Source organism: Medicago truncatula, chromosome 8 (assembly GCF_003473485.1).
Source record: "Medicago truncatula cultivar Jemalong A17 chromosome 8, MtrunA17r5.0-ANR, whole genome shotgun sequence".
NCBI lineage: Eukaryota > Viridiplantae > Streptophyta > Magnoliopsida > Fabales > Fabaceae > Medicago > Medicago truncatula.
The window spans coordinates 18,257,013-18,276,524 of NC_053049.1; the positions used below are offsets into that span (position 1 = coordinate 18,257,013).

A 19,512-nucleotide genomic window follows, 5' to 3' on the forward strand; every position below is an offset into this window, starting at 1 on the left:
TCATAGGAAAATGAAAATGATAAACTTTTTCTTTTTTTTTACTAAAAGATATACGTGGTCCTACAAATTTTTTGGAAAATATATTTTATTGAAAAAACGGAAAAATTTAACTCGTTTTAAAATGGAATTCAAATATTTGAATAAATCATCCCATATGTAATTTATAAATGAAAGAGATAATCTTTCACCATTCATCAAGAGAGAAAAACTACGTATGAATTTTTTTAATGAAATGTGGTTGAATCGTTATATATAGATCAAAATTTTCATCTTTCATGTGTAAATTACACATTGGTTTTGTTTGCGAGTTTTGAGGGGAAGGAGAGGAAAGACTAAGGAGGGGAAGGGAAGGAAAAGGAGGGAAGGGAGAAAGGAGGAAAAACATTCCCCTTGTTTGGGAGTTAAAAAGCTAATAAGGAAAGGAGATGGAGAACTTATGTTATAATTTTACTATTTTACCCTTTTTCCTCTTAAAATCAATAAATTGTTAAACTTCGTAATTTAACTTCTAATTTATTCAAAACAGCTTATCTCATAAAAAACAAATTATTACGATCTATTTTTAAAAAACTACTTATTTATAAAAAAAATAAAAAAAATTATTACAATCACTTTTTAAAAACAACTTATTTATACAAAACAAATTATTTATACAAAACAGCTTAATATGATCTCTTTTTCAAAAATAGCTTATTCAAAACAGCTTATTTATACAAAACTGCTTCATACGACCTCATTTTCAAAAACAGCTTATTCAAAACAGCTTATTACGACCTCATTTTCAAAAATCGCTTATTCAAAACAACTTATTTATACAAAACTGCTTATTACGACCTCATTTTCAAAAACCTCTTATTCAAAACAACTTATTTATGCAAAACAACTTATTACGTCCTCTTTTCAAAAAATAACTTATTCAAAACAGCTTATTTATGCAAAACCGCTTATTACGATCTCTATTTTAAAAAACAACTTATTCAAAACAACTTATTTATGCAAAACAACTTATTACGACCCCTTTTTCAAAAACAACTTATTTATCCAAAACTGTTTTGTATAAATAAGTTATTTTGCATAAATAAGCTGTTTTGGATAAATAAGCTATTTTGAATAAGTTGTTTTTGAAAAATAGATTGTATTAAGCGATTTTTGACTAAGCGGTTTTTGAAAATGAGGTCGTAATAAGCAGTTTTGTATAAATAAGTTGTTTTGAATAAGCGAGTTTTTGAAAAAGAGGTCGTATGAAGCTGTTTTGTATAAATAAGCTGTTTTGAATAAGCTGTTTTTGAAAAAGAGATCGCATTAAGCTTTTACTCTGAAGATTTTTAAGGGTCCAGGTTACCATTAAAGCTAGAACGTGTTCCTTAAAATACCTATTCATACACTCACTCAAGGATTGCAACTAGGTGTTTTTCTCATTGGAGAATTTTCACAATAAAACTTGATGTGGGTATAGCAAGAACACTTACAACACAAGAAATCACTTTCATGTACAAGAAACGACCATTGAAGAGACAACAAAAAATTTATGTCATAATAAAATATTAAAAACAAGTTGCTTATTCATGCCTTTTACAATAAAACAAAACAAAAGAATAAAGTTCAAGGGAGTTTGGAAACACTACGACTAAAGACACTTTATTAGGCTCCCCACACTTAGGAGAAGCATTGTCCTCAATGATTCAAAATAAGAGAAATAAAGAAGAAGAAGAAGAAGAAGAAGAAGAAGAAGAAGAAGAAGAAGAAGAAGAAGAAGCAGGAGGAGGAGGAGTAAGAGAAGAGAGGAAGATGAAAGCTCACATTTTTCATTGAGTTCTATAGGGAGGACCTTGGAGGTGAAAATGGTGCATCATGTTCCGAAGCATTTGGTTATTTTCTTCGGATATGCGGTTGCCCCTTAGGACATCATTCCTTAGTCCCGATAATTCAACACCTTGCCTTAGTTGCTCGGTGCTTATCCTTTCAACCTCGGTTCGCATCCATGTCCATCTTTCATTATCATTGTTTCCTCCGGTTTCATGACATGGTGATCCTCTTCTTGGTGCAAGTGTGCACCTTCCTCTTTAATAATGTGCTCTTCATGTACCTGCGAACTATCACCAACATACAACAAATTTTCTTCCACCTCGGTGTTAGTCCGAGATGGGTTAGGAAGTATAATCAAAACAGGCACATTGAGTTTAAGTGTATAGGCCATGGGTGGTTGAGGTTTTATGAAGTTCAAAGAGATAAGGGCCTCTATGTGAAGCCTATTGTTTCCCTCAATCTTGTTAATCCCTTGGTTGTCACCCACTCCCAATTGCCTAACTATGTATGTGATGAAACTACCTACCACTATCTCTCCCCTACCATTAGACCTATTACCGAGATGGGAAAGGTAATCAAGCAAGGAAAAACAAGTGTTAACGAGGTGGTTGTTAAGCGTAGCCCACAACATGAAGAGTTCATCAGTTCTAGTGTTCCCCAATTCAATCATACCCCAAATGGTGCAAGCCATAACCCTTTGAAGGTACCTAAGCACAGGGTTGTGAATGCTGGTAGCTTCCTAGAAAGTTAAACACATTATCTGGAATGCCTACTACATTCAAGCTAAAAGAATCAGGATATCTACAAGCATGTATAGGTTTAGAGATGAGAATTTTATACCTATCCCTTTGCTTGTTGTCCTTGAATTGTATTCCAAGATTCTTTTGTTGTAACTTGCTTCTTTGGGGGAGGTCCTCTTGACTTGCTTGCAACTTCTTTACTACCTCTTTCGGAAGCCATAGCCTTGACCTTGGTTGGATTTAGTGTGGTTGGGTTTAGGGAATGTTCTGGTGGAAAGGGTTGGTTTAGTGATGGGGTGAGTGTTATGAGTTGGGTGATGAATTTGTGGGTTTTGGGTTAGGTTAGGGAAAGCTACGAATTTGGTTGATTTTGGGTGAAGAAATTTTTGTGAATTGGTGGGGTTTTGATGGAGATATGAAGGTGTGAAGGTTGGTGGTTATGTAGGTTTTAGGAAGAAGTTTGAAGGAGGAGAGATGTTGGTGTTAGAGAATGAGGGAAGATGAAGTGGAAAAAGAAAATGTGGTTATACTCAACTGGGGTTGGGCACGGCCGTGCCAGCTGTTGGCACGGGCCGTGCCAAGTTCCTGGAGTTTGGCTTGGTTTGGCTTGGCAAGGTCTGGCACGGCCGTGCCAAGGTTCTGGAAACCGGGACTTCAAAAATTTTCTTTTTCTTGAATCATTCTTGGACAATTACCTACAAAATAACTTAAAACAAAAAGAAACAAATAAAACAAAAGCAATTAAATGCGTGGGTTGCCTCCCACGAAGCGCTCGTTTAAAGTCATTAGCTTGACGGTCAAAGGGTTTCTCTATCCTATACCCAATCTTTCACAAAGGGACAATGGCATCAAGCTGACATTATCCCCCAAATCACACATGGCTCTTTCTATAATCTCGGATCCTATGGCAGATGGTTTGGAAAAACTCACAGGATCCTTAAGTTTAGATGGCAATTTTTCTTGAATGTTTGCAATAAGTTTTCTAAACTGCTCATCTAGCTTGGACTCATCAAACTCTTGTGGAAAAGGAATTTTTTGCTCATAAGGTGGTGATATGTTAGGCTTTTCACTCTCTATCACAACTTTCTCACTTTGTGGCTTTTCACTCTCTACCTCAACTGCATTAGTTTTGGTTTCCACAACGGGGTCCTCTAATTGTTTACCATACCTAAGTGTAACATCATTCGGTTGACCCTTTGCGTTAGCCTTAGGTTGGCTCGGAAGGATTCCGGAGGTTTGGGAGGGAGAGGCTACTTGATGGCCTACTTGAGGGTTTTGAATCTCTAAAATTTTGTTGTGAGTACAAAGAGAATCTACTTTTGAGGAAAGCCTATCAAGAGAGTCCTTCAAATTTCTAGCTTGGATTTCAAATTCTTTGTTGTGCCTAGAGTTATCTAATACAAGATTTTCTAGCAAAAGTTCCAAGTTGGATCGTTGAGGGACTCCTTGGTTATTTTCAAAACTAGGTGGTGTTGTTTGTTGTCCAAAAAGATTTTGAAGGGTTGAAAAAAAATGATCGTTTCTAAACCCTTGATTATATGGAGCATAGTTTACTTGCTCAGGACTACTAACAACACTAACTAGTTGACCATTATGATCAAATATTCCATAACAAGGAAGCAAAACAGGGGAAGGAGTCCAAGGATAATAGTTTTGAGCCATGCCTGAGATCAGAATGGTTAAGGATAAAAATTAATAAAATAAAATAAAATAAAAATAAAATAAAATAATAAAATAAGGAGAAAGGGAGGGAGAGAGAGAGATAAAAAATTAAAAAAAATAAAAAGATAAGAAAAGGAAATAAAATATTTTATATATATATTATTTACTTGCAAAATTATATAAATATATAAATAATTTTTTTTTTTTTTGTTAGACTAACCACTATTAAAAAGTTAATCAAATTACAATAACTCCCCGGCAGCGGCGCCAAAAACTTGATGAGATAAAACCGTAAGTGCACGGTCTTACCGAAGTAGTATGAAAAGAGTATCGTTCCGACAGGGAGTTATGAATTCAATCAACTTTAGATAATGATTAGACTAAAGGTTTATAAGATAGAAAAGTTTGGGTTTTTAATTAAAAGAAAAGAGAAGATAAAAGCCTTGAAATTATTGGTTCATCCTAATGACAAGTCCTTCACAAACCAAACTATTAAACTTATAACCTTATGTTAGACCTAATTTCTCAAGATAGTTTCTCTTTTGTTCCTCTAGCAACCAAGCCTATTTCGCTGACTTGATTACTATTAGATTTTGGTTCCTCTAACAACCAAGCCTATTTCGCTGACTTGATCATTATTAGTTCCCTTGAAGATTGAAACTATATGTCTCAAAGATTGTAAAGACTATTTCGCTGCCTTTACAATCTTTGTCTAAATTCACTTGTTCGAATATCAAAGCTCCACTTTCGTTTTATGATTGATATTTGAGATGATGGATAAACGATTATCAAACCCTCCACTTTCGTTTCCACAGTTTGATAATGGTTGATCCATGTTAAAGCGGTGAATTTAGATAAGGAATTAGGGTTACACAAGATTAAGGTTTAAAGCTTGGTTTGATTAGGATTATGTCATTAGACTTATCCAACAATCCCAAGACAAGAGAAAGTCTACTCACTAACGTTCATCGTAGACAAGGAGAAGAAGAGAGAAAACATAAAAGTAAATAACAAGAAAGTAAAGGTGAACTTTTATTAGAAAGACAATTGTCACATATTGCATTCCAAGAAAAGATGAATTTTTGTGATGGATGGCTACTCTATTTATAGCATACTTTTGACTTAAAATCTAAGCAATTACATTCGGGCTAAAAATAGAGTAGCTTAAAATCTAAGCAAAAGCAGCAAAAGACACTCTGGAGGGTGGCACGGCCGTGCCAAGCTTCTGACTTTAGGGGAGACATATGATAATTGATGATGTTTATGTTGTTAAATATAATTGATGGATTATATGCTTAATATTATTGTTTGTGAAATCTCACCCCTTTTGCTTAGAAATGTTGCTCTTCGTATGGGTAACTTGCAGGTGATCGAGAATAAGTTGTTGTTAGATTGCTGTCGTGAGTGGACTATCTCTCACGTGTGTCTTTAGGTGCTCTGATACGTAACGGGATGGGAACTTTGTTATTGCTTTTTCTATTCCTTACGTATTACTTTATGAAGTTTCATGACTATGTCTTAGATTGAATTTTTATGACGAGGCCTTCGTGCCAAAGACTGTTTTAGATGACGAATAAATTCCGCTGCGAAGTATTGAATATTATGTTGTTGAATTTTGAAGGATAAATTGTTGTTTATTCCGTTTATGATTTTTAAGAAAAGAAGTGTGACATTCCGTTTATGTGGATTACTCTGATTTTTTATATGAAATTTTTATGGTGGGAAAGCGGGATGTTACACTGCTAGCTTTTGCATGGCTTGTACAGGCTTGGTATCTAATAAATTTGTTGATTTACACAAAAATAGTTTATTTTTAGTTTTCTGGATTGTATGAATATTATTGAAATATTTATGATTTTGTATGAAAACTTTATATAAATTATATGAAATTATGATGATATGTCTGTTTAATTAATTTGTGTCTTTTTAAATTTTATTTGCGTTTATTTAATTTATTTCTTTAATTAAAAAAAAAGTGGGAACGAATTCCTAAAAAAAAGGGTTTAGTACATTACTGGCGGAAATTTTCATCAATGATGCAAATCTGCTTAATCATTACTATTTTTCCTTTGGTGGTTTTGACAAAGCATTACTGAGGGATTTTTCCGCCAATAATTACTGACGGATTGTTCTTCAAGTAATTACCGAGGGAATAATCCCTCAATAATGCTTTGTCGGAATCATCTCAACATTACTGAGGGAAAATTCCGCCATTAACATTACTGATACCACTATTACTGAAGGATCTATTTCCTCAACAAATCCGTTAGTAATGTGCATTACTGAGGGATTAAATCTGCCAATAATGATCAAAATTCTTGTAGTGAAATGTCAAGGGGGGGTGGGGTCGACAAATGCTACAATTTTATTTTATTTTTTTTTGGGGGGGGGGGGGGGGTTGCCTATTCATTCGTCTTAGATGTTTTGTTTTTGTCCCTTTAAAATCTATTCGTATTATAAGGATCAAATTGAGTAGAAATCAATTTTGCAAGGATTAAACCAAAACAATGATAAAAAACAAAAAAAAAAAATTCTATTTTGAAAACAAATTTTTAGTTGTTATAAATACCTCAACAACAAATAAATAAAGAAAATTATACAAAAAATAAAAAGAAAGAAAGATAAATAAAGTCACATCAATCAAACTCAATGGTAAATACTCATTCATACATTTTTGATGGAGATTGCTTCGCGATTGTTTACCTACAAGGTCTAATTTGCAAAGTCGTGGAGTTCATTGCCAGTCAACTTGCGTTGTTTGCAATCGCGACCTGGAAGATGAAATGCACATGTTTATGCATTGTAAATTTGCTACAGATTGGTGGAAAGCATCAAATCTTTGGGGTAAGATAGCATCGTACATGACGTCAAACAACAGTTTTTCCTCTATTATGTTTGCCATCCTTAGATCGCTTGTAGTGGAAAATCGTGCTGAATTTGTAGCTATATTATGGAGTATTTGGCGTGCGCGTAATGCTTTCTTATGGGAACAAAAACCCGTCAATGCACACACAACTTGTGTTCTAGTATTGGTTACTGTTCGAGATTTCATGTGGTGCAACCGTCTGAATGATACTATGCAGTCAGCTACTCCAGGATGGACTAAACCGCAGGCAGATTGGATAAAGTGTAATGTTGATTGTGCCCTTTTCGAAGCCGAACGAAAATTTGGTGTTGGTATCTGTTTTCGAGACAACCTTTGACATCTTATCCAAGTTCACTCAATGGTTTTTCCCTCTATTTCAACCACAGCTGAGGGAGAAGCTACTACTCTACAACTAGCCCTCCAAATTGCTCTCGATCTTGGTCTCAATCGCGTTGTTTTTGAAACTAATTGTCAGCTTGTTGTGAATGTTGTTCTTAGTAATAGCCCATATGTTAATGAGCTAGGAAGTTTACCCTCTAACTGTAGGACATTGTTTTTTTCTAATGCTACTTATGTTTTAGCTTATGTTAGGAGACAAACTAATAGAGTCGCTCATAATCTTGCTCGAGCGTCTATATTACATGCTAGTTCCAGTATTTTCAATCATCCTCCCTATTGTAATGACTCTATTATTTTAGATGAAATGAAATGAGCTATCTTTCCTTTAAAAAAATCAATCACACTATTGTATTGACTCTATTATTTTAGATGAAATGAAATGAGCTATCTTTCCTTAAAAAAAAAAAAATCAATCAAACTGAAATTGAGTAAGTATATTGGAGGACTAATATGACAATATTAACGAAGTATATTTTGAATAACGAAGTGCACATTCAATAACTATACCTTTAAATGATTAATGATTTTAAGGTTAGTTTCCAAGGATTAACGAATACAGGGACCAATTTTTAAACGACCCCTAATTGCAAGGATGAAATGCATATTTAAACCTAGAATCTATACCATTATATAAAGGCAACTCAAAAGTTAACCACCAGTTAACTAATTATTGGTTGGACCTTTTACTAGACAAAATTACCCTTAGCAACCCAATTCTTTTTCAAATTTAAATCTAAATTTACGCAAAAATCATAGAAAATTTAAAAACCAACTATTTTTTAGTTGAACATTTCTCCTACAAATTTGCCCATAACAATCTAATTTTTTTTTCTAATTAAAATTTAAAAACACAAACTATTAATTATTACAACGGATTACAATAGAAAAATGTGGGCATGCCTGTCTTTCCGCCAGTATTGGATAATTAGAGTATTTAAGAGTTAGTTTGTAGAAGTTAGCTAGTCTGTTGATAAGTTTGTTAGGTGGTTATTAAGAGTGGTTATTTTAGCTATTCTTAGAAAGTCTTTAAATAGCTCTCAATTTGTAGAGGGGAAAGATAACTTCAATAATTATGTTGTGGCTAGAGTGTTATCTAGTGTGAAAGGAGATTGCTCTTTTGGGGTAGCTTTGTGTGCAAGGTTATGATCTTCATTGTATATCTTTAGTATTCTCTTTCAATCTCTCTACACCAATAAGAAAATCCTTCATTTGTTTTCAATGAATTTGTTTTTGCAACACTATTTTAGGAATTCTTTGTTTCTCAAAGAAAGGATTGTAACAAAATATGTCTGCATGTTGAGTCTGAGTAGGTACATTTGAAGGGAAAATGCATTGTACTGAGGGCTTTAGTGAATATATCTGCGAGTTGAGTCTCAGTAGGTAGATAAGATAGAAGAGTGTTTATTCTTTTAAGTCTGAGTAGGTACATATGTACAAGTCTTAGAATTTTGGACTCCACATAATTCCCCTATATCACGCTAACAATAACCCTAAATTAGAAAAGTAAGAGATATTTATAGATCACATTTAGATCAGCTTTCTCATCACAGCCTAATCTTTAGTGATATAATTGGATTTAACAAAGACAAATATAGGAAACTATGGTTCAATATCTTCATCGGTTGGTTTTGTGGTGTGTGTTCACATGGGAAAGGTTAATCATTTCCCACCATGGGAAAGTTGGATTCAATGATTAGATTAAGTGAAGAATATATTATTAACATGTTATTTCAACACTAGATTTTTCTTCACACTATCTTCCAACAATTTAAAAATTCTGAAAATTAATTTTCAGAAAAACAAAATATAAAATTCCGATAATTTTTTTTAAAATTCTGTAATTCATTTATTGAATGTTTTTTTTTTTTTGAAAAACAAAATTTGGAAACTAATATAAGTTTTTATTTTACTAAAAAGAATATATTTTTTAATTTCATAATAAAATAAGATATTCTGAAAAATAAAATAAAAATCCTAAAAAAATATTTTGAAATTAAAGTTTTTTATTTTTCTAAGAAAATAAAATTATGGGAAAATAAGGTTTTTGAAATAAAATTCTGAATTTTTTTTTTCTTCATTTTTTCAAAAAAAAAATTCTAACATTCAATAAATGAATTACAGAATTTAAAAAAAAATTATCTGAATTTTTTTCGATTTTTTTAATTTCTGAAAATTAATTTTCAGAATTTTAAAATTGTTGGAAGATAGTGTGAAGAAAAATCTAGTGTTGAGAGAGCATGTTAAGAATATGTTATTCACTTAATATAATCATTGAATCAAATTTTCCTATGGTGGAAAATGATTAACCTTTCCCATGTGAAATGCCACCTGATTTTGTACTAACTAACTAACATTACTAGTTATGTCGTGTACAAACAGTGGCTACTGGGTGGCCCCGCTGATCTACGCTTCCTGGAATTTCCCCATTTACTTCATCTAGAGCTCATTCTTCCGTGGTTCAACTCGAATTCTCTATGAGTAATCTGCAGAAATGTCATCTGCTTCAAGTTCTCATCATTCACAACGACAAGGTTTGTTTAATTATAAAGTTTGTCTAATTGAAACTTCGGTTCATTTAACTTTATGTACTACACCACTAAATAACTTCGATGTGAAACTTGAAAATTCATTGTTTTATGAAATAGATTACATGAGGCCTTGTTTTATATATATAATCCCGATGATATTTGACATGTTCATTGTATATATGATTGCATCTTATTGTGGTGTCTTTTGTTGCCAACAGGAACAATCCAAGTTGTCTTGAATCACAACTGACCTTTATTGAATTTAAAGGATATAGAGGATCTCCAGATGAACTGTTATTTGCCGAGTATATTTTAAAAAAAGGACTTGTTTTGAAGATAATGATTATTGCTGATATTTCGATAGACCTAAAGAAGAAGTTTGACACTCTTAAGAGATTATCGAATGTGCCAAGGGCCTCGGGAATGTGCCAACTTACATTTGATTGAGTGGTATCTACCTAAGGTGTGATTTCTCACTAATAACTACCATATAATGTGTCATATTGAATCATTTCAAAGATGATTAAGGTTCTGTTTGGTAAAAATAGCGGATAGCTTATAAGCTAGCTGATAGCTTTTAGCTGATAAGCTAGTTGATAGCTTTTAGCTGATAAGCTAGCTGATAGCTGATAAGCTAACTGAAGTGTTTGGTAAAATTAGCGGTTCAACTAGCTTATAAACGTAAAATGACATAAAAGGGTATTTTTAATTCATTATAAAATTTGTATCAATTGATATTTAAAATATTTAAAATTTCATAGTTTAAATATATTAATCTAATATGTCTTTTATATGTTATTTTTAAATTCATAAATTGGCTAATGTTTTATTTAAAATTGATTTTATTTCAGTTTTTAGACTTTATAAAAAAATTAAACAAAACCTTTAAAAAAAAAAATTAATTGTTACCCACTAAAACAAAATTAAACGTATTGACCCAAAATCAAACAAAATTTTGTTTTTAGACTTAAAAACAAAATTAAACATAACGTAATATGATTTATTTAGGCAAACGTAACATATATTTTTTTAAGAAAAAATGTAGTTTTTATTTTTGTAAACATGAGCAAATATTTTGTAAAAATAAATAAAAGTGTGAGCATATATATTTAGTTAAAGTGAAATTTGGGATTAAAAGTGCTATATTTTTCTTCAACGTAGTTATTTATTACAAAGGGTAGATATGAATTTTTGTTAAATTGATAAGGGTAAAAATGAGACAAAAAATGAGAAGCTATAAGCTATAAGCTCAAACGCTACTTGGAATAGCTTCTGAAAAATAGCTTATAAGCTCGTGAAATAAGCTATAAGCTCATGGTCAAAAAGTGTTACCAAACAGAGCTTTTTTTGTGAAACGAGCTTATAAGCTATAAGCTAAGAGCTAAAAGCTCTTTTTTTGAGTTTACCAAACAGACCCTAAGACTGGATTAAGCTTGCATAATCAGTTACCCCTTGTATTCGCATTTATCTCACTTAATGTCAAGACTGGGTTTCTGAATTTTCTTCGACTAGTTATTTACATGTAAGTCGTAATAATGTTACTCCCTTTATCCCATAGTACAAGTCGTTTAAGGTTTTGACATATGAATTAAGAAATATAGTTAACATATATCATAGATTTCATAAGAAGTATTGTATACTTTATTGAATTACCATTAAGCTTTCATATTAATTACAAGATTTGAAAAGAAGACATAGTGTAAAAGAAAACAACATATAAAGTAGGAGTGTATGACATATTTGCTTTGCTAAAATGGGATGGAGGGATTAATTAGGATTGACACCCTCTTCTTTAAACTGAACTATTGTGTTTTGCCTTTGTAACCATGTTTGTTTTAGGGTTTAAAGATTAGCAAGAGTTGAACTTTCTTAGATTTATAACTACAACACTAAAGAAAATGGCAACATTTACATGCTTACTGAAATGAAAGAAAAACTTTTGAATATCATGCCACTTAGTAAATCATCTTAGTGAATTTTTACTTCATGATCTTGTTATCATTGCAACTAAACCTTTGTTTATTTAGGGGCATTAGTGATGTTTAACCCAAGTAGTAATGCCACAATCTTGTATTCATGAGTTTGATTTTCTAGACAATCTGAACTAACATAACATATTATATTGTTTTTACAAATATTTTTTCACGAATAACATATTATATTGTTTTTACAAAAAAAAATTCACGAGTTGCTGACTAAAAAGAATAAATAGGCCATGTCTTTGTCGCACTTGCATTCTATTTGATTGGTGTAGAAATCTTGTAGTTCTAAAAATGCACATAATGTTTTGTAAAAATCTTGGTGTAGCAAGTTGGTAGAAGCATCATATTTATATCTTATTATCAGTTGCTTAATATCATGTTTGTTCAATGTATACTACTGTGTGATGTTTTTGCTTGCTTATAATGTTACTTTTATATATATGTTGTTTGACTTTATAATAAAGTACGTAGTCAACGAATTTTGATGTTGACCAACTACTCTTACAAATTTTGAGTACAAAGTTCGCCCAAGTAGATTTGGTGTTTCATTGAAGTCATTTAATTATTTTTGCTTCAAATTTGTGTACTGAAAGATGTAATTAGCTGTTTTATAGTTTATGAAAACAAGAAAAGACTTGTGTTTTCAAAGGTAGTGGTCAACTTGATGTTCTTCAACAGGGCCATTGTTATTTGTTATCCGTTGTGTTTTTCAACTAATTTCCATCACATGCTATTGTCATTCTCAACTTGCTTTAGTTTGAGAATTGTTGTTCCCACATATAGTATGGCTGTGTCACACGAGTAAAATACTAAAATGTCTTTCGGTAGTTTGCTACCGAAGTTTTAAGGAAACCGGCGGCAGTTAGCTGCCGAAGAAAACCTCGGTAGTTAACTGCCGAGGAAATCTGAAATAACCAGAACGCAGAAACTCAGTTTTCTTCATTCTTCAAACTTCTTCCAAACCATCCAACTTCTTCCAAACCATCCAACTTCTCCAACTTCTCCAAATTCGTTTTTTCAGCAAAATCAAGTGCATCATCTTCATTTAAACACAAGTAAGTATGTTGACTCATTTTTAATCATAATGTTAGTTTGGGTAGGTTTTTTTTAAAAAAAAATGGTAGTTTTCATGTGGTTAGGGTTGATGTAGGAATTGAATTTTTTATGAGTGCATGTAGTTTATAATTGAATGTAGTTGGTTTAATTGATGATTGAATGATGTTAGGGTATAATGTGGGTTTGAATGGTGGCAAATGAACACAATTTGAATATGTTTTATACTTTGCACACAAAGTGTTTGATAAAATGTGTCAATGACAAATTTATTGATTATTTAGTTAGTTTAGGTATTGGATACAATCTTGATTGTAATTTGAAAAAATGTATGTTGAATTAAGTTGAATGCATATTGAAAAAGTGTATATTGAATTAGGTTGAATGTGTATATTGAATTATGTTTAGTTTAGGTTGAATGTGTATGATAATGCATTTGATTTTTTACGTTTGAATGTTAATGATAATGTGTATGATAATGTTTAGGTTTAATCAATGTCTTTATTTTGGTAAAGTGGTTTAATGTGAAAGCGGTTATGTTTAGGTTATGTTTAGGTTGAATGTGAAAGTCTAGGTTTAGTGTTTGTTGATAAAGTGGTTGAATGATATAAATTTTTTATTTTTATTTTTTGTAGATATGGCCGATCAGGACCCCATTGATCCATCGAAGATGATTGGTGGTAGGCGTGCCATGACTCAGAGCCACCGCAGGGAGAGGCAGGGCGGCCACATCCCAAAGAGGGGTAGAGGTCGAAGAGGAGATGGCTCAGGAAGCTCTCAGGCTACACAGCCTGAGGAATCACAGGTTGTTGACCCGTCACAGCCTGTTGACCAGACTGGGGTGGAGTACCTGAACTATCAGGATCAGGTACATCATGATGTGACGGATGGTGGATATGACCAGGATCATATACCACAGCAGCAGGATGCAGTAGACGAGGATGACATTGCAGCAGCTGCTGCACCGGAGGTGTTACCTACGGACCCTCCATTTCCTGGTGGACCGGAGGACCTGTCATTGCTCCACTCTTATGCCGATCATGTGGCTTTGTCACTCTGGTATAATTCAAATAATGTAAGTGTATTTATTTTAAATGTTTTTTCTTTATGTTAAAATATTTTCTTTAATTTAAATGTGTGTTTGTTTAATTATTATATCCAGTTTTATATGTGTTTTTTTTAATTATATTTTGTATGTTTAATTATTATATCAACCTTTATATGTGTTTTTTTTAAATTATTTTTCTTTATGTTTAATTATTTTCTTTAAATGTGTGTTTGTTTTAATTATTATATACACTGTTATATGTTTATTTTTTTAATTCTATTTTTTATGTTTAATTATTTTGTTTATATGTGTTTTTGTTTAAACCATATTTATTTTTCTATTATTTCAGGTTCGTAAGACCCGCGTGCTTAAACCGATTAATCATGGGGCCAAGATTCTCACTCTTGGACGCCCTAACGCAAATGAGAATTGGTTTTGGGATGCGCTTCAGCAGAGCGGGCTACATGATTTGGTATACTTGGGGTACTCCACCGTGCCTCATGCACTGCTGCTGACTTTATGCGAGAGGTGGCATCCGGAGACCAGCACCTTCCACATGCCGATGGGGGAGATGACTGTGACATTGGATGATGTCGCATGTCTGACGCATCTTCCTATTGAGGGGCGGATGTTGGCTCATGGGAAGAAGATGCCCAAGCATGAGGGAGCGGAACTGCTGATGACGTATCTGGGTGTGTCCCAGAATGAGGCTCAGAAGATCTGCAACCAGGAGTACGGCGGGTGCATTAGCTACCCGAGGCTGAGGGAGTTCTATACCTCGTACCTTGGTAGGGCCAACGTATTGGCGGGTACGGAGGATGCTGAGGAGCTTGAGGAGCTGGCGAGGGTCAGGACATACTGCGTCCGGTGTTACCTTCTGTACTTGGTCGGATGCTTGTTGTTTGGCGATAGAAGCAACAAGCGCATCGAGCTGATATATTTGACGACCATGGCGGACGGGTACGCAGGGATGCGTAATTATTCCTGGGGAGCTATGACCCTCGCCTACCTATACGGCGAGTTGGCGGATGCATGTAGGCCTGGACACAGAGCGCTTGGGGGGAGCGTGACACTGCTGACTGTAAGAAAACTTAAATTTTATATTTATGTTAACTTTATTTTTTTGTTAACTTTTATTTTTTTGTTATATTTTTCCATGCGTAATAATTTATAAATGTTATTTGTTTGCTTTGTGCAGGCATGGTTTTTGGCGCATTTTCCAGGGTTTTTTAGTGTTGATCTCAACACTGACTACCTGGAAAACTATCCGGTTGCAGCGAGGTGGAAGCTCCAGAAGGTTCATGGGGAGGGGATCACGTATCGGTCACTGCTCGATCGTATACAGTTAGATGATGTATGCTGGAGGCCGTACGAGGAGCACAGAGAGATCCAGGACTTCGAGGAGGTTTTCTGGTATTCTGGATGGATTATGTGCGGCGTCCGTAGGGTGTACCGTCACTTGCCCGAGAGGGTTTTGAGGCAGTACGGATACGTGCAGACCATCCCCAGACATCCGACTGATGTTAGGGACCTCCCACCGCCTTCCATTGTGCAGATGTTCGTCGACTTCGGCACTCACACGCTTAAGGCGGACGCCCGGGGTGAGCAGGCAGGAGAGGAGACATGGCGGGCGGCGGATGGCTATGTCTTGTGGTACGCTAGGGTGTCTCACCCTCAGATCTTGCCACCTATTCCAGGAGATCTTCCGAGGCCTGCAAATGAAGATCAGATCATTGCAGAGCAGTGGCAGCGGTATGAGGCGAGAGGCTCGCCTGACACCTATGACATGGTTAGTGGCGCTGTTGCCTACGCTGATGCGCAGTTAGGCCAAGAGGAGGTCATGAGCATGACCCCTCAACAGTTGTTTGAGGCCATGACCCATATGAGGGAGCAGATCGCGCCGATTCTGACCAGGAGGAGAGCCCAGAGGCCGAGGCGGAGGCACCATCAGCAGGATCAGGACCAGTAGTATTATTTTCCTTTTTTAGTCTTATTTTTTAGTTTTAGTCTTTTGATGACATTGAGTTATGTATATATGTATATTTGTATATTTGTATATTTCTACTTTGATGACATTATTTTTAATTTCATGGGTTTTTTTTACTTTGTTAAATGTGCAAAAATAGGTTGCTTTAATGTGCAAATATAGGTTGCTTTATGAACATAAAACATAAAAATAAGTTGAGAGTAGGAAAAATAGGGACGAGAGAGAACTTGAGAGAACTTGACAGAATATAATATAAGTGTCCCGTTGATTTGCTCGCAATTCGTGAAAGAAGAATTGGCGAAGATTTGAGAGAACTTGAGAACTTTGTGAAGTATGTTCAGTTTTCCTCGGCAGTTAACTCCCGAGGTTTTCCTCGGCAGTTAACTGTAACTGCCGAGGAAAACCTCGGTAGTTAACTGCCGAGGATCTTCTGCACTACAAAATCTAGCAGAATCTCCTCTCATCCATTATTGATCTTATCTTCCAAAATTTCTTCAAATGTCTCTCAAATTCTCTCTAACAAACACAACCAAATCCAACAAACTTTATTCAACAAAATCACAAGTAAGTAATTATAATGCTATTAACTTACATTTTAGTTGTTATAAATGTTATTATTTTTTAGTTTTTGAGTACATTTATTATTTTTTAGTAGATTTACATGTTATAATTAAATTTTAGGGTATATGTTAGTTGATTAATGTTGTTAAAATATTTGCATGATGTTTATGTTATATGATATAAATTTTTTTTATTTTAGTAAGAGTATATGATTTATAATTTTAGGGTTATTTTTATGAATTTTAGAGTGTATGTATAATGTGTTTTTGATTGATTGTTTTTAGTTTCTTATTGTGTAGATTTAAAACAATGGCGGGGTGGATCGACGTTCATGCGCAATTCAACGGCGGAGAACCTCAGAGGTTGAAGGTTCGGTGCCTTGGTGTAACGTTAAGAGGTCTCAAGGATACACTGACTGAATTCAACCAAGGAGTCAACCCCAGAGACACAAGGATGGTGGAACACATTTGGTATAAACGTCCAACACTCGACGAGGGGAGAGTATCATTCAGTTGGGTGGAATTAACGAACGACGAAAACGTGACGACCATGTTTTGGGAGCACAGCATGTTCCAGTGGATCGATATGCGGGTGAAGTTGCTTAGATCAACTGAAGATATCATCAAAAGTTTGATTCCGCCACAAGATCGTCATTAGTTAGGGTAAGGTGCATTCCAACTACAACATTTGTATTCCTTTGAATGAGGTAATTCAAACTTGTCAAACAACAGGACTCAAGCATTTCGCAAGCACCTCGTGTTTCTCCTTTGAAAATATTAAATTTTTGTTATGCTGGTTTAGATGAAGGTATTAAGTGTCAAGGATTGAACCTCAATTCGGTGGCACTTGAATACCATCATCTAAAGCAAGCCTCACAAAAATTTATTATTTTCAAAGGGAAAACATGAGGTGTTTGGCGAAATGCTTGAGTCCTGTTGTTTTGCAGGTTTGAATTTATCCCATTCAAAGGTAACACAATTGTTGTGGTTGGAATGCACATTCCAACTGCAACAATTGTCTTACCCTGGATGGGGCAATTCAAACTTGTTAATCGGCAGGACTCCAGTATTCGATGAGCATCTTGGACAATGGTATTCAAGTGTCAAGGAATGCACCTCATTCTTTTGACACTTGAATACCATCGTTCAAGATGCTTATCGAATATTGGAGTCCTGCTGCTTAGCAAGTTTGAATTTGCCCCATTCAGTGGTAAGATGATTGTTGCAGCTGGAAGGTAAATTTCGGAATGTAATGTAAAATGCAATGCAATGTGATAACATATATTTTGTTTTGAATGGAACAATAATTATCTTATTTTGTTTTCAAATTTATTTATTCCAAATGCAATTTTATTCTAAATACCATAATGTCAAACAAAATGTGCGCGACACAAAAATAAAACATAAAAAAATCCAAAACAATTAGGCATTAAAAGCCATTACATTCATTCTTCCTCGTCACACAAATCAATCGGCTTGTCCGCTACAGTCCCTGCGGTACCTTGTTTTGGTTGAGGACCGAAATAGCATGTCCTCCCGCTCCTCCTCAACCTCGAGTGATTGTACACCGGCACCTTCGAACCCTTCTTTTTTTCGGAACCATCGCAAACAATTCCATGCCATGTCATAGGTGACTTTTCTTTTTTCGTCTCATCATCGTGAACGTTACCCTGATTCTGATTCTGAGACATATCTACATTTAAAAAAATATGGCGATCAATTCAACCTACACTAACCTAAACTATCCTAACAATTCTAACCATTCTAACCTAAACTATCCTAACATATCATAAAATCAAAAAATCAATATAATCGAACCTATATAATCGAAATTTAACAAAAAATAACATACAATTCGACCACAAAGCAACTATTGCATAGGATTCAAAAAACTTACTTGTTTTTGTGATTAAAATTGGCTTCTAATGGCTTCAAATGACTCAAAATCGCACCTTGAAAAATTAAAAACGCAACAATGGAGTTTTGGAAACTCCTATGAAGTTCTGTTCTTATAACATTCTCCTCGGCAGTTAACTACCGAGGTTTTCCTCGGCACTTAACTGCTGCCGGTGTCCTAAAAACTTCGGCAGTTAACTGCCGCCGGTTCCTAAAAACCTCGGTAGCAAACTGCCGAGGGGCATTTTGGTATTTTACTCGTGTGGCACAGCCAAACTATATGTGGGAACAACAATTCTCCTTTAGTTTTGGTTATCTGATAATTTTAAAGATTTAATTGTTAAATAATGTTAAATGGGATAATTTGAAAAGCCTAAACTAATTTTGTGTGTATTGAGTTTGTTTGACGTTGTGACGGTAAATTTTTGTAGCACTATATAGGCACCTAGATTAGACATTTAAATTATGCCTATTCAGTTTCCACTCTTGGTACTAAACATAATTAGATTTGAATAACCTTTTCACTTATATGTTTGGAAGTTCACATTTGCAATGCTGTGATTTTTGAAGTTAATAGAATCATATTTTCGATGAGATGCTAGGGGCTTCACTATAAAGAGGACAATGCATTTTCCATTTCATCAAGTTCAGAATTCTTTTGGCCATTTTGAATTCCGTAAGTTACTATCAGGACGTAGTACACAAGGCATGGATACATTTCACAAGCCAATACAGCTAGCCGACCTAGCGAAATAGTTATTAAACTTGTACTTTTTTTGTAGAACAAAGAAAAGTCTTGAATTACTTTCTTTTTATCACCTTTAACTATGAACTTTCAAATCATCTTCTTCTGGCTCCCATCAGTCAGGGTGCCATCTAGCATGCCAAAGTGCATATTCTTTGGTATGGTGCACAGATAGCAAAATGACCATTGATTTAATATTAAACAATTCAACGGTCAAGATTGCACACCTGGTAATTGACA

General features: G+C 34.3%; 1 protein-coding gene and 2 long non-coding RNA genes across 3 annotated transcripts; 2 read left to right on the forward strand and 1 right to left on the reverse strand.

Moving 5' to 3' along the window:
* The first annotated feature begins 9,837 nt into the window (after positions 1-9,837).
* Positions 9,838-10,400, forward strand: LOC120577298 (uncharacterized). The gene is made up of 2 exons (XR_005643365.1): positions 9,838-10,004; positions 10,220-10,400. It is a non-coding gene; the product is annotated as an uncharacterized lncRNA (long non-coding RNA).
* A 2,575-nt stretch (positions 10,401-12,975) lies between these two features.
* Positions 12,976-16,159, forward strand: LOC120577354 (protein MAIN-LIKE 1-like). The gene is made up of 4 exons (XM_039828570.1): positions 12,976-13,038; positions 13,672-14,111; positions 14,434-15,165; positions 15,283-16,159. Exons 2-4 carry the CDS (start codon positions 13,674-13,676, stop codon positions 16,051-16,053), a joined length of 1,941 nt encoding a protein of 646 aa, XP_039684504.1. The 5' UTR covers positions 12,976-13,038; positions 13,672-13,673; the 3' UTR covers positions 16,054-16,159.
* Positions 16,160-18,225: 2,066 nt separating this feature from the next.
* LOC120577694 (uncharacterized) lies at positions 18,226-18,587 on the reverse strand. The gene is made up of 2 exons (XR_005643661.1): positions 18,529-18,587; positions 18,226-18,324 (listed from the first exon to the last, which is right to left on the reverse strand). It is a non-coding gene; the product is annotated as an uncharacterized lncRNA (long non-coding RNA).
* Between the last annotated feature and the right edge of the window lie 925 nt (positions 18,588-19,512).